The sequence below is a fragment of the Fringilla coelebs genome (assembly GCF_963513975.1).
Source record: "Fringilla coelebs genome assembly, chromosome: 5".
Lineage (NCBI taxonomy): Eukaryota > Metazoa > Chordata > Aves > Passeriformes > Fringillidae > Fringilla > Fringilla coelebs.
The window spans coordinates 41,822,165-41,837,354 of NC_140033.1; the positions used below are offsets into that span (position 1 = coordinate 41,822,165).

Below are 15,190 nucleotides of genomic sequence, written 5' to 3' on the forward strand. Positions count from 1 at the left end.
TTCATATTATTTAGCTTTTTAGAATAATGAACCAATGCTGCATATTCTCTGAACATGCACAACTGCTCCAAATACTTTTAAGTTTGCTCATCATGGACTCTAAGAAGAATTTTTTTAATTCCTGTTTCTTTTTTTCCTTCTTGAATTACAGTTTGCTTATTAAAGACTATCTCATTCCACATATTTTTTACTAATTTAGATTTCTCATTTTTTATATTCTTTTTAAAAGTCTCCCACCTCAAGTGTGCAACTTCATTTTCTAACTCTAGATTCCGTTTTCTTAGTTCTTCCACTTCTTTTTCAGTTTCTGTGGCTCTTACTCCAACAACACGGTCAACAGTGACACCAGTAGTTTTCAGTTTCTTCTGCAGAGCAATTTTCTCTTTTTCACTCCTGTAACATCCAGTAAATTTACAATTTAAAACTTATTTGCTAAACTGCTTCCTTGAGTAGAAAATATTTTCTGTCTTAAAGAATCACATTTGCATTTTATCTGCCAACTGAATCACACCCCCTTTCCTATTTAATACGGTTACTTTATAGACATTAAAGCCTTACCAAAATCTCAACTCAAAGCCCAAAAAAAACCAAGGGATATTAAGTCAGCATCATGCACATCATACACCACTTGTTGGTCTTGCCTTGTTCTATGTGAAATTCAGGCAAGGCTTGCTAAGAATAAGAGCCATTTTGAAGCAGTTTCAAATCACAATTTAGTAACACCTACAATCACCACCATATCTTTTATCAGTAAAATCTTGCCATTACTTCACTGAAATAAACATCTGCAGAGTGTATGGACGTATAGTTACTTCCTGAAAAGCTTCCAACTCATAATCCTAGAACTGTCATAACTGCAGTGACATTACAGGTATCCAGTCCTAGCAACCTAGTTAAATAACACCACTGTGAGAAACAGCCTGTCTTCATAAAGCTGTTATTTCCTTTATGAGAATCATAGAATGATAAACTAAGAAGCTTAATAAAGGACTTAATTTTATCTTGAGATACTTTATTCTAATAAAAATAGTTGGCTTCCACAACAGAAAGGATATCAGAAGAGTCAGCAACCTGCTCTTGAAAATTAACTAATCCTTTTAGTCTCAACAGCAATGTCAAATTCTCGCCATCAATCTTATAAACATAACAAACTGCAATAATTACTGTATGTCAAACATATTTGGATTTCCCTTATGTCATCATTCTGTAGCTGAATCAATTAAAACCAACTCACTTTGAATAAATTTCCTTCATTGTATTCAACTGTTTGGATAAAGCATCTGCTTCTTTTTCCTTTTCCCTTAGTTTGTTACGCAATCCTTCCATTTTGATTTGCCATTTTTTACCTTCATCCCATCTAATTATTTCCTCCTTGGAGGCCTGTGAAGAACATAAATAGATTCTGTATTTCCCTTTGATTTCTTCTCTTACAGTAAAACAAGCAAACACATTAGAAAACTAGGAATGATATCTTCTTCATTCATCAATTTAAACCCGGAAGCCACAGCAGGCATATATTATTTGCCATAGTTAAGTAGCAGGTTCAGCTGGATACACTGCTGTGATTGGTATGAAGCTAATGCAGTTGACTGCTCCTACCAAATTCTTCCTTAGATTTTAATATTAATTTTACAAAAAAAGAAGTTCAGCATTTCATTAAATTAGAGGTACTAGTGCAATGTGTCCTTTTACTTCAAATGACACATTAGATTTTAGACAAAGTAGGTTTTTGTATGGCAATTTACGACAGATCTGTCTTCTACAACTCAGCAGGGGCTTGCTTGCCCCTGCTGCACAGCTTTTTTTCCTACAAGAAATGGAATCTCTACTTAGAGTTAATAACTCACTAACTATAAATTATACATTGGTTAAAACCTGTACATATAGGATCACAAATGGCTACTGAAAAATCACAGACAATATTCCTGTATGGAATTTTCGCTTTGGTTTGGGGTTTTCTTTGTTTATTTTTAGTTGGAATTTCTCCTTCTCTGGTTATTCCCTGCACTTCATTTTCTGGTTTAATTCTAAACAGTTACTGCTATGAAGTGATGGAATGAAAGGAAAATCTTAGAAAACAGAAAAAATGCACGCCAAGTGTGAGAAAAACACCCCTAGACACAAAGCAACAGGTATTTAAACATTTCAAACTAATTGAAAGCATACATGCAGTTGCAGAATAATATTTCACATCATTCATCAATAGTCTCTCATTACACAAGTATGCTATAACATTCCAGCATACTTTATAATTCATATGAGCAGCCACTAATTAGTTACTGACACAGTAAGAAGCAAGAAAACAGCAAAAAACTTATGAATTAACATTAACATAAATTAATCTGAGTGATTAACATAAGAAGTTGCAGCCATGAAGCTGCTTTTTTCTGATCAAGTTTGGCTGGTAGGTTTCAGAAAAAAACAGGGAGAAGTGAACAACTTTGACCTCAGCTGATGACCTCTTTCAAAGTCATGATATAAATATCACATACCTTATCTTCTCTTAGACTCTTTTTTTCTGTTTCTTCACACTTTTTCTCAAGTTCACTTTCCAACTTTTTAATTTTTTTCTGAAGCACATCTGTCAGATTTTGTTCATCAGCTTTGCTCTGAAAAATTACAAGTTTTTACAGCTTCAAGTTTAGCGACCACTGAGTTTTTTCTCTAGTCAAAAAATAATTTTATTTCTCAATTAGTAAAATTAGTTTAAAACTTAAGTCATCTTTTAAAAATTATTTTTAAATTATTAAAATATTGGAATGCAACTTTTCTCTCTGAACTGAATAATCAGCAGTGAGTAGCTGAGTTTTAAAAAACAGATAGATGATTCTTCTGTAAATCCCTTACTTTTCTTCTAAAAGGAGAAATAAGGAGAGCCAGGAAGAAGACAAAATACCATTTATCCAAGAAGCTATGAAAGTGGTTATTCAACTTCTCAGACTCTTTCAAACACATTTCAAGAAGTATGTAATTTCTTTTTTTTTTTTAAGCTGAGGCAAAGAAACAAGCTAATAGCTCACGTGTAACCCAGCTGATGAGGAAAAAATAAATTATTTAATGAAGTGTAAGATACTTAAATCTTTCATCCCCCCAAACCAGCTCACCTACACAGAAACTTGACCAAGATCAAACATAGTCTGAAAAGTTACTTCTACCTGAATGCTACTGTTTAGCCTCCTAATCCGGTTCTTCAGTTCTTCATTTTCTTTTTCTATTTCATTTTTTTCCCTCAATATTTTAGCAAGCGCTTTTTCTTTCTTCTGAAACTCTTGGTTTAACTCATTCCTTTCATCAGACAACAAAGCTTCCTTGTTTTTACTTATTTTAAGGTTCTCTGTAAGTTTTGTAATCTGATTATTCAATTCCTCTATCTGTGTCTAGAAGGAAATTTAAAAAAAAAGTCAGCAAAGGCACCAAATCAGGTTGAAGTCTTTTTCCCTAACTGCTGCAAAACACAACAGAGCAGTACAATGACATTACCGAGTACTCACCGTCAGCCCCTTGGTTTCTCTGTCAACCACCTCCTGGACATTCATATATGCCTCTTTTCGGGACGCAGCAGAAATAATTTGCTGTTCAGCATTGGCAGTCATTTCTGCTCGGAGCTCTAGAAGTGCTCTACTCAAAGCCTGAAAATAATTAATTCAATTTTTTTTTGTAAGTGAAGATGCTGTTACAATACAAGAAAAGACAGTTATATTTTACTTTGGCATGTTATGCAGTTATATTGTATCTCCTGCTCAGATATACTAAGAATTCTTATGCATTACAAAAAATTTAGTCTTTAAGTGACACAGAGATTAATTATTGTTGACTAACTTTGTGCTGGTTCTCTTTTATGGTTAACTGGCTCTTCAACTGTTCCACCAGGTTTTTCAGTGTTGCTGTGGGTGCTCTATTATTTGCTTCTTTTTGGATCTCTAGTTCAGCTTTAACGTTTGCTAATTCCTTCTCCTTCTGAGATAATATGTTCCTTAGTTCATTTGCTTCTTCTTTGATTTGCTCCACATCAACTGTGTGCTTTTCTTGAAGCCTAATAAAAAAATAAGCATTAATAGGGTACAGTGTAATAATTAAGTTAGCAAACTCTAAATAAATCACAAAGGACACAATATATTAATTTTATTATTAATAAAGAAAAAGACACTTCTATTTTGAAACAGCAAAGAAAGACTCACTCAACAAAGGCAGCCCCCATTTAATAAGAGAATTACTCATGAAGGTTAGCAAAATGACATTAGAGCATTGTTAATTTTCATCCCCGGCCCTTACAGGTAAAGAAAGCATCATATTTTTCCCTTTTAAACATAGGTTAAACTTTCATGAGTTTAAACTTGTTCAGCAGTAAACCCAAATGGATGTGTCATGGGGAGAAAAATGACAGAACAGAAGCCAGCAAGTAATGCAGTAACTTAAACTTTCTTTTTCATTAAATGGCACAAAGCTAACAACTAAACATCATTTTTCCAAGCCACAGTATTAGCCCCAGTGAAGGGCCAGAGATTAAAAATAACTCACAATTGCCAACTCTACTAATGCTTTTAAGATTTTTTTTTCAGCTAAATCCTAAAGTCAGCAAAAACATGTTCAATTTGACAGATCAGTCCTGTAGCAATAATACATAATTTACTTGAACCACTCCAATGTGCCTTATATTAATAGTTTAAAAACTTACTGGGCTCTGATTGTTTCAAACTCATTGATTTTCAACATAGTAATTTGTTTTTGTTTCTCCAAATCAGATGATGTTTTCTTTAATTTTCCAACAAGTGTAGCAAGAGAATTGTCCTGTTCTGCTACAGTTTGCTCTAAGTGATGATAATATTTGCTGTTGGATAGGGACATGGAAGTCTTTTTCCCTAATTCCTGTAAAACACAACAAATGCAAGTGATAAACATTTTAAGCTTTATGCAAAAGATAAGCATTAGTGATGCATTTTTAACTCATTTCTAAATATAATCAAGCATTAATAGCTACCATTTATTTACTGGGATGTGATTATTAGTTCACAGAGAAATGGATCAGGCTGGTTTGAAAAGAGCTTTGTACATCTAATGATCAACAGAATACAGTAGAATACAAGCTTAACCTTTTCATAAGGTGCAGAGAGAAATTTTGAATTGAAATGGATTAACTTAATATAACCATACACTGAATGAGAAGAATAGAAAGCAATACATAACTTTCTCCACTAGAATTCTCCATAAATTAGGATGATATGCAAAATGCCCATATATACTGAGGTAGTAACTCTGGTTTTTTACAGTTGATTTCTAATGCCTCTGATGTGAAATCTCTCAAAAACAATGCAACAATTATAAATCAATCACCATTTTATATTTCCTGTCACCAGTTATTACTCACTTTTGACTGCCAAACTGTTCTTTTCAGCAACAAAGCAAAAAATATAGGAAAAATTCACAAATTCGACAAATACATGACTCACCAAAGCAGTTGCTTTGAAGTTATTAAGGGAATTTTCAGTGTACAAATCTAACTTCTGGTGTAGAATTCTTATGTCTTCCTCATGCTTCTTCGCTATTTCCTCTTGCTCCTGGTAGTTCAAAATAAAACTCTAGTGATGTACATTATCACAGAAAGTCATGAAACTGCAGTGCCTTCAAGTTGTTTGCTCACTCATTGCTCAATAATGCTCCCTGGATTTTCCTCTAATTCTGTAAGCTTTTAAAATTCTTTTCTTCTAGCTATAATCAATGATTTTCTTTTTTCCTTTTTACACTTTTGGGGAAAAAAAATCAACTCTTGCATTTTTAAACTATGTAGCAAGTAGTGTGGTGTAACAGCACAGAAGCTGGAGAACAAAACAGTTGGTGCTGGTCTTCACCAACTGCGACTATCAGTATGGACAGTGATATCCACACCAGGAACATTCCAAGTTTATGTACCTTGGACTACAGTGTGATCCCATGGATGGAATGCTAGAACACAGAGCACAACAGGCTCATTCTAAGACTGCATCTTCTGGGTGTTTTCCAAACAAAACCCCTTTGATTTCTCCCAAAAGAAATAGCTCCATGTATTGACCAAAGTGCACTAAGTGAAGATGATAGAAAGTCTGCTTTGAAAATGTGCTTCTGATCTAAAACCAATGCATGTTTGGTCTTGAAGTACCTCTTTGACAAAACATTTATGCTTTAAAATACACTTTATGGATATAAAGAAAAAACAATATGAATTATGCCTAAATAATATAAAGTATGCTTATATACACTGTTTATGCTTAAAAAATGCTTCAGTATAAAATATGCTTTGAGAAGAATGTTATCCATAAATGTATGTCTTTCTTGTACTTCCCAAATTCACTACCAGATGCAATCCAGAGATCTGCTGCAAATACTGAAAAATCCCAAAGAAATATACAAAATAGACTGAGACCACTTCAGCAGAATTTTAATTTTCTTCATGTCACACTACTTAATTTCCTAAACAGACATTATATACATAACCACTCGACTAAGTAAACCTACTATTCTAAAAAAGTTAAAAAATTCTATGTGAACTTTCCCCATATAAAGTAAGCAATTGTCTCTGTTCTGTGTGAGATCAGAAACTTTTATTTTTAGATTTCACTAACAATGAGAACACAAAGAATCAACTAAAACAACTTGAAAATGGAAGAAATTTCAGAAAAAAAGGTTTAACTACCTCTCTTGCTTTAGCAAGCATATATTGGTATCTTTTTAACACTTCCTCCTTTTGATTTAATCTTGCTTGCATATTTGCAATGGTTTGATGAGCAATTTTAATGGCATGACGGTACTCTGAGTCATCTTCTTGTTGGCTTAATTCTGCCATTATTTTCTCTCCTGATGTTGCAGGTAATCGAAGTCTTAATTCATTTATAACTTTGTCTCTTGATATAACATTTTGTTCAGCTTTCCACAGAGCGGTCTCCTTTTCTTCTAATTTCTACAATAAAAGGCAATTTCTGCATTTCCAGAATTCAAACACTGCAAAAAGATCTTACTTTTCAAGAAATGTATCAGAAAGATTTGTTTAAAGGTACTTATAAACACAAAACACTTTGTACTGGGTTCTGTCTGTATGGGATTACTATTAGATGAAAATTTTCTAGAATATCATTACTATGCCTTTATGTATTATTTGCTTGGCACATGACACTTAAACAACTTATTTTGTCCTACCAAATGAAGAAGCTGATGTTTTACAAATTATTTAAGAAAGACAAAGTCCCTACTGTAGCAGAGTACCAATTTAACAACCAAAGATAAAAGTATTTTGTAGCACTTGCTAAATTTAACTATGCATAGTCAACTGAATTTTGTACAGCAAGAGATATCTTAAGCTACTAAATGAATTATAAAGTTTTCCGGTATGATTTTTTTCCAATGGAAAAAATACTTCATTTTACTCATGGTGTGATTATATTATTTACTTTTTCCAAGTGTTAAGCATGTCTAAATGACATTTTAAAAATGATATTTTTCATGGGTAAAAAAAGTAAAACATATGGAAACACAAACTTTGTCAAGTTAAGTTATAATTTATACATTAAATTACCTCCTCCAGCGATCTGCAGGTTCCCCTAATTTCCAGGATTGTTCGAGTATGTTCCTGAATCTTTCTTAAAGCCAACTCAAGTTGCTGTGGGATTGGCAAACTAGGGTCTGGAACTGAGCCTGTAGCATCTTCAAACTGCACAGAAAGATTCATATCCATGTAATCTGACAGCTCTGAAAAACATGCTTATGCGCTTACTTTGAGTGCACGTACCTTTAAAGCTGTGCTAAGTATTTCAGCTTGTTGATGATCATACTGGTCTAACTGGCGCTGCAGTTCTACTTCTCTCTGGTCCCAAGACATTTGCCTTTCTTCATGAAACTGTAACAAATGTTTGATAAGGTAGTTTATTTATTGAAGGCCATGGGAATTTTATAGAAAGCTTCAACTGAAAAAACAGTTATCAAAAAGTAAAACACTCAAACGAGCTATTAAAAAGGATTATAAAACCAAGATATAAACACTTGTGTTAAAAAGCTATTAGAAAATCAAGAGGTAAAATAAGGAATAGTATATTTTTTCAAGAGCATGCAGGGATACATACCTTGTTCTGCTGTACAATTTCTTCTTCCAGGTTACTGATTGTACATTCATATTCAGAAATTATATTACGCAAATACTTCACCTCTTCTTTTAGCTTGGCTAATTCTCGACTGAGTTTAAGTTCCTGCAGATGGAGTTCCTCCATTTTCATGTGCCATACAATTACCTTGCAATGGATAACACACAGTATATTTTAATTTACCACAGGCCAACTATATTCGGCTTCACTCTTTGGCTCTGAGACAGTATGGAACTTCTCAAAATACCTGGAAGATACATGTTCTGCCTTTTTAAGCTTCTTCACTTTTCTTGAGAGAGGAAGCATGACAAGAGTATGAAACTGTAAGGGGAATTACTGATAAGTACTGCAGCCAACTGGAGAGGCAACAGGTTTCCCTTACACTGATAAAAGTGCATTGCAAACAATTTTCAAATTATTCAAGTTATACCTTATGTATCTGTCCAGACTGAACAAAAAAAAAGCATGCAAGAAGTTTGGTTCCTATTTTATAAAAGAGCAAGAGAATTCAAAACCATTAAAAACTGTATGTATTCAAAAAAAACCACATGTACTAAGAAAAACAGACATGCTTATGTCAAAATGCTCTAGAAAAATATTTGAAAATAGACTTAAAACTATAATATGCCTAGAGCATTACAAGCATTGCTTACATGCAGACAACTTCAGTCACAACAGATACAATCATATTATCTAACATACAGTGATCTTGAAGAGAAGTGAGAAAGCATTCTTAAGATTTCAGGATTTCAGGGTGACATTGCTTACAGTTGCAAAATATGCTTAAGCAGAATTTACATGAGCATAGTAACATTTCTAACCATACTGTCTAAATTACTGCCCCTGGATTTTTTTTAAAATACATGGATTTGGAGTGAAGATTTCACTGCAAGCTCATGGAATAAAACTTCAGAATGCTACTCTGTATTTAATTTAACTTATTTCATTATTTAATTAGATTTATAATTTAATTCAATTTAATATAACTGCATTTATAGTTAGGGTCTAGTTCCTGTGTGCCTTAATTGGGCACAAAAGAAGATAATTAGTACATATGACTGCACTGACTTTTACAGAAAACAAAATATGATAGCTGTCATATTCTAACAGTGTATTTTGCAATCAGTACGTTTTACAGTAAAACATATATCTAGAAAACAAACTGAACTGAAACTTAAATGCAGATCAGATAAGCAAAGCTATTCAAAGTTATAAAATCACAAACCTTTTGAGCTCCTCTTGTATCCTTCAATGCACTTAATAATTCTTCTAAACTTTTCAGTTTCAACTCCAGCTCTAATGCTCTGTTTTCTGCATTTCTACGCTCTTGCTGGGCATACTGAACTTCTTCCAAGATCTTCAGTTTGTCATTCTGTAGCTGAATCATTGTTTTAGAGAATTTTTCTTGCTGTGCTAAAGGCAGAGCACCACTAAACTGTCGCCGCAAAGACTGAATCGTCTGTTGTAGATGTTTGGCTCTATTTCTTCCTTCAAGTCGGGCAAAATATAAGGCTTGATCTCTCTCATCAAGCTTCTGCTCCAAACGTAGATTATGGATCTCCATCTTCTGTAGTTTCAACTTAAACTTCTCCAATTGGTCTACAGCAGCAGATTCACTACCTTGAAGGGCAAGGATATCTTGATGCAGTTTTGCGATAATTGCTTTTTCATCGGACTGTGCCTAAGAACAAAATTGATAGGACACATTTATTTTTTCATTTTAATGTAGAATACATTAACACAGTTTATATGTAAATATAAACAAGCTATTTTTTATATATATGTGTTATATATTGCATGCATTTTATTCCACAGAGAGGACTAAGGATCAGCCTTTAACAGGCTTTTAATTTTTCCACTATTGTTTCTGCAGCCACATTTTAGAAGTACACCTTTTCAGACATTGATCTTAAAATGGTCTCTTTCCAAAATACCAGAAACTGAGGAAGAAATATGTACCTAAACTTAGAAAATATGATAATGTAAAAGCTAACACACGGAATGGATTTAAGGTCTCAAACCGTTCTATAATGTGAAACCAAATTCCAATAAATTGCTTTAGCTAACAACAAAACAAAATAGTAAACCTATTGCAAATCTTCAATATTTACAGGTAATTTCTGCCTTGTGAAAAATGATCAGACTTTCCTCACCGTGAGTTTTTCTTTGACCATGAGCTATTGATGATACAAGAATGATGATTATGTAAACAATATGAAAAAAGGTCAGGATCTGTAATAGTTGCATAGCTAGAAATGGAATAAATAGAGAAGGGAATAATTAATGTAATATGAAACTTTTGGAAGGGTATGGGCACTACAAAGACTAGCTTGTCAAGATTCTTCTGAAATACTTTTGCCGTTTTCTAATTCATTGAAAAATTACTTCATTTCTTCTCACTCCAGGGAAGAAAAGAATCCAAACCGTAGTTTTAATAAAGGCTAAATTTTACCTGATAATCTAAAATTTGCATTCTAAGATATTCCACTTCTTTATCTCTGTATTGCTGGCGTGCCTCCAGAGCTTCAACTTGTGTTTGTGCTACATCAGACAGTTCTCTTAACCTTCCAGGGAAAACAAGAGTATTGTGTCACTTGAAACCAGCGAATAACCTGTTAAGCTTTTCTACATAGAAGATACTAAGAAAAGATATCTAGGTATGTTTCCTCATATCAAAACATTTGGATTTCATTCTTTTCAGAATAATTCTCTACTACTTAGAGTTCTGTTTAAGAAAATTCTTCTATATTGCCTCTCAACTTTTTCACAGGACATTTTCGTATACATTATACAGAAGTTTGCTAGCAGTAACCTACTCCAGGAAAACAATGCCATGGGTTTTTTACCTGACCTAATCATCTCTGTCTTCTATTTCTCTCCTACTTCAGGATTTTCTAAACATTTTCTAAATGCTACTACAACACTTTCTAAATACTCAAAACATTTCATTCTCATTTCCCTTCTCTGCTTCCCCAAATCTAATAACTTACTTGTAATGCCAAAAATCAGTGCAAGCATCCCTATAGATTTTGCTGGTTTAGGCATATAACAGGATTACATTAATTACTCAAAGACAAATGTTCATACCAACATAGCTAAAAAGCTCCATTTTCCAATTTCTGCAAAGTTAATCTCTTCTAAGTAAATGGAAATCCTCCCTCCTACTGGATCTTAATGTTTGAGATATGAGTCGTTCACAGAAAGAACTGCTTTCCAATTAGTTCTATGAGATTTTCATACACAGAACAGGGGTTGTGGCACAGAAACAAAATCAACCTTAATTAGTGTATAAATACTAGTATAAGTATCTAATTGCACACTTACCCTATCTATCCCCAGCCAGCACTTAATTCCTTGTTCAAATTAAAATGAAACAAATTGCATTCTTTATAGTCAGGAATTAAATGCTTCATTTTCAATGCCCAATTTGGCATGTATATATGCTCAAAAATACAGGCATTGAAAATAGTATGTTAGTGATACACAAGTAGTGTCTTATGTAAGACCAGTATGCCTGAATTTTCACACATTTCTGAACATACTTAATTCAAAATTTATAAATTCAAGACTTACTTTGATACTTCAATCTTGAGCTCCATCTCACGCTTCTCTAGGTCCATAATTTGTCGTCTATCTGCATCACTTACTGCCTTACTTACACTCTTTGACAGTTCATCTCTTAATTCCTGTTCCACTTTCTGAGCCTCAAGATTGATTTTGGTGAGCTTAAAGAAATTAAAACCAGAAACAATCAAACAATGGCACATGACTTCTATTTCTGTACTAGAGACAATGTGTGGCATAGGACGTAGCCAGTCTGTAACAGAATTACAACACTATCATTTGCACAAGGGATGTAAAGTTCTAACTTTTTTTTGAATAATTGGTAATTATAATGAAAAAAATATACGAAAAAGAGATCATATAGATTAGAAAAAAGAAATAACAAGTCTGTAACAGACCTTTTTCTTGCAGTCTGCTGACAAAACTAGGAAACTATCTGTCAAGACGCTCATCATGTGTTTTACTATCAACTAACTTTTAAAATAAACTACTGATGAATTAATTAGTTCTATTTTTACCAAAGTCTTTCATATGCTAAATTGCAGCTTTTAAAGGCTACAAAACAATGAAGTTTATTTATACACTTATTTATTGACACAAGTTGATATCATTGATATAAATAATTTTTGAAAAGCTCAAAAATATGTTTCTAAGATGTATCAAATTAGGTTGTAAAATCTCAGCAGATTTACCTCAGCAAATTTTGTTTCCAATTCAAAATTACGTTCTTCTATTTGCTTTACAGTATTCCTTAAGTGTTCATACATTCGTTGTGAATGCTCTGCTCTCTGTCTTTCATTTAGTTCCTTCATTTCCAGCATTGTGATTTTCTTAGAAATGGATAAAATCTCACTGTTGGTTATTGCTTTTGTGGCTTTGTCCATGGCATTGTCATCCCCTACAAGAAAAAATATTTAAAGTAAGAAATACACAAACTGATTCAACTATGAAAATTATTTCCACCATGAAATCGAACAGGAGTTTTGCTTTATCTGTGTAAAGTAAACTTTAACTTAACATCTGTGCATCTGGATGCATGGCTATCTTGCCTTACTACATGTTTGAAAAGTATGTAATTTGAATAAAATACTACTATCAATTATGAATGCATGTATCTGCAACCATGGTTACTCAGACTGATAGCTATTTTTAACGTAGCCTTTCACCTTATGCTTAATACAACTGGCAAACCTTCAGAAAATTTAATTTAAATCTGGAAAAGAAACAGGGCTGAATAATGGGAATGAAATCTATACAAAGAAACCCCACCCATTAAGAAAGAATACTTAGTTACAAGGCATGAAACCAGCAAAATTAACTCACTTTCTTAACAAACTCTGAAACACTATGATTGACAATCAAGTTTGAACATATTAAGAAAAAAAATTCAGGTGATGGTGCATTAAAAGCTTTTAAACCCTTGACCCAGTAACCCAAGAAATTCAAAGTGGAAGAGTTTCATGAGAAAAATACTAAACTTGCTTTTAGTCAAATGAAACTTACAAACAAAAAATTCAACACAAAAATGGACATCACTACTGAAAGATATAAAATAGCTATGATTTTTTAAATTTTCATTATTTTAAGACACATCAATTTTAAAATATTTTAAAGTATTACTTTTATACAGGCTATACAATTTGGTGTTTAATGCTGCAATATAACTTTCATACTTGCCCAGTTTAGTCATCTGCTCCCAAGCTTGTTCTACAGTATGAAGTTTTTCTTTTGTGATCTCCAGTTCCTTATTCAACGAAGTTATCTGTGCTTTCAAGGACTCATTCTCACGCTATATGACAGAAAAGTTGCAACATAGCAGCAAACTATTTAATTGTAGCATCATCTTTAGTATCTAGGAAATCTTTTAGATGAACAGACTTTACTCGTGTGTGACCCATAACCTACATATATGGCAACAGGAAACTATATGTTTGTAAAGTATATATGTTTGTAAAGTGTAAAAATAATAGTCTTTGTCCTCTGCATCTTACTGTCAAAGCTAGTGAATACTGTGAATATTTATTACCAGCAACTGTGATTCCTACAGCAGCTAGAATTAGATGAGAAAATCTTTGCCATACTGAGCACCTCATTAATTCTGGGAAAGAAGTACTTCTGGAGTACTTCATCCACAAAGAATACTTCATCTTGCACATATATACCTCTTTGAGACAGATCACATTTCTTTTAGTTCTTTTAGGCATCTAATATGATGCCAAATGTTACTTTTGTAAATGTTCCTTCACTCCTCCAAATAGAAATACAAATTTCCACATTAACCAATAAAACAAATTGAATACTTTATATTAATTTTCAATTTTAGTTTTCTGGACACATTTTTAGTTGATATATTATTCTCTAGCTCTATGAAGTTGCCGAAATAGGCAATGCAAGTTTTCATACTCACAAAATACCACTAAATAGACATAGGAGTCCTTCATTCTTTACCACCCATGAAAAGCGGGAGGTAGTAACATATCTTTGAAGCCAACTTCATAGTTCTTGAGAAGAAACTCCCTTCTACTTCAGAATAAAAGTTTCATTAAAAGAGTTAAATATTTGCAGCACCTACAACATTTTGAAGCACATTACGAACAATCTTTGGCTTTTTTTATGGAAGTAAAATTCCAAAGCTTTACTCTTTTTGGAACTAAACATTTCATTCCTGTGAAAGCTGGGAATTACTAAGAGCACATACTTTAAGAGAAAGCTTTCAAAGTGCTTACATTCATTCTACTTTCCTTATGACCTTCAAAACTGAAGATGATAGCAAATATTCCTTCTGCTGGTCTCGTTTTAGTAATCAAAGAACTAAGAATTTCTGAGAGAACATATCCAAACCTTAGTTTAAAGAGCAAACAAACAAATAAACAAAGAACCAAAACGAAATGCTTTTCTGTCTGCCCATTTTTTTTCCCTTAGGGTTAAAATGTAACACAAACATTACCTCCATGTGTTCCATGTTTGTTGTCCGCTGCACAAGCAAATTATCTTTTTGTAACATCTCTCTGTATTTAGCAGTTAATGCATTGTACTGCTTATTGGCCACTTCTAGCTCAGACAATGGCACACTACTGTCCAGCACTTTTTGCAGAGCTGCAATCTTAAAGCAAGCCATTTCCTATGAAAATAAACAACACAATAGGTTACTAAGGTCACCTAGAAATTTAAACATTAAACTACTCCACGCAAAAAGAATAATACTTAATACAGTGCTTTAGATATTAGTTTATTTTTCTAAATTACTGTCCATCTTCAAAAAGCACCTGCAATAAACATTGACAAAACTTCTCTGATATTCCAACTCTCTGGTAATTTTATCAATAGTTGCTTCTCAAGGCACTGTCAAATGTCAAAACATTACTTGTAAAATGAATACAGGCCCTAGCAACCTGCAAGACCAAAAGGTAAGATTCAGTTTCATACGATGATCATGGAATCATAGAATGGCTTGGGTAGGAAGGGCACCTAGTTCCATCATCTAGTTCCAAACCACTCTGCCATGGGCAGGGACACCTTCC

At 33.1% G+C, this 15,190-nt stretch overlaps 1 protein-coding gene across 5 annotated transcripts in view; it reads right to left on the bottom strand.

Moving 5' to 3' along the window:
- Positions 1–15,190, bottom strand: part of CEP290 (centrosomal protein 290) — a 46,089-nt gene that overhangs the window by 11,274 nt on the left and 19,625 nt on the right. For all 5 annotated transcript variants that reach the window (XR_014616157.1, XR_014616158.1, XM_084205894.1 and 2 more), the window contains exons 26-43: positions 14,617–14,790; positions 13,347–13,458; positions 12,362–12,567; positions 11,679–11,830; positions 10,558–10,669; positions 9,331–9,786; positions 8,088–8,252; positions 7,757–7,864; positions 7,544–7,678; positions 6,668–6,931; positions 5,448–5,555; positions 4,676–4,866; positions 3,820–4,033; positions 3,492–3,629; positions 3,156–3,377; positions 2,493–2,609; positions 1,235–1,380; positions 238–393 (exon numbers count right to left, since the gene is read on the bottom strand). Coding sequence is in view for 3 of the 5 variants with exons in the window: in XM_084205894.1 (XP_084062020.1) it covers positions 238–393; positions 1,235–1,380; positions 2,493–2,609; positions 3,156–3,377; positions 3,492–3,629; positions 3,820–4,033; positions 4,676–4,866; positions 5,448–5,555; positions 6,668–6,931; positions 7,544–7,678; positions 7,757–7,864; positions 8,088–8,252; positions 9,331–9,786; positions 10,558–10,669; positions 11,679–11,830; positions 12,362–12,567; positions 13,347–13,458; positions 14,617–14,790 (3,176 nt within the window). In the remaining 2 variants the exon portion in view is untranslated. The remainder of the gene's footprint in view (positions 1–237; positions 394–1,234; positions 1,381–2,492; positions 2,610–3,155; positions 3,378–3,491; positions 3,630–3,819; positions 4,034–4,675; positions 4,867–5,447; positions 5,556–6,667; positions 6,932–7,543; positions 7,679–7,756; positions 7,865–8,087; positions 8,253–9,330; positions 9,787–10,557; positions 10,670–11,678; positions 11,831–12,361; positions 12,568–13,346; positions 13,459–14,616; positions 14,791–15,190) is intronic.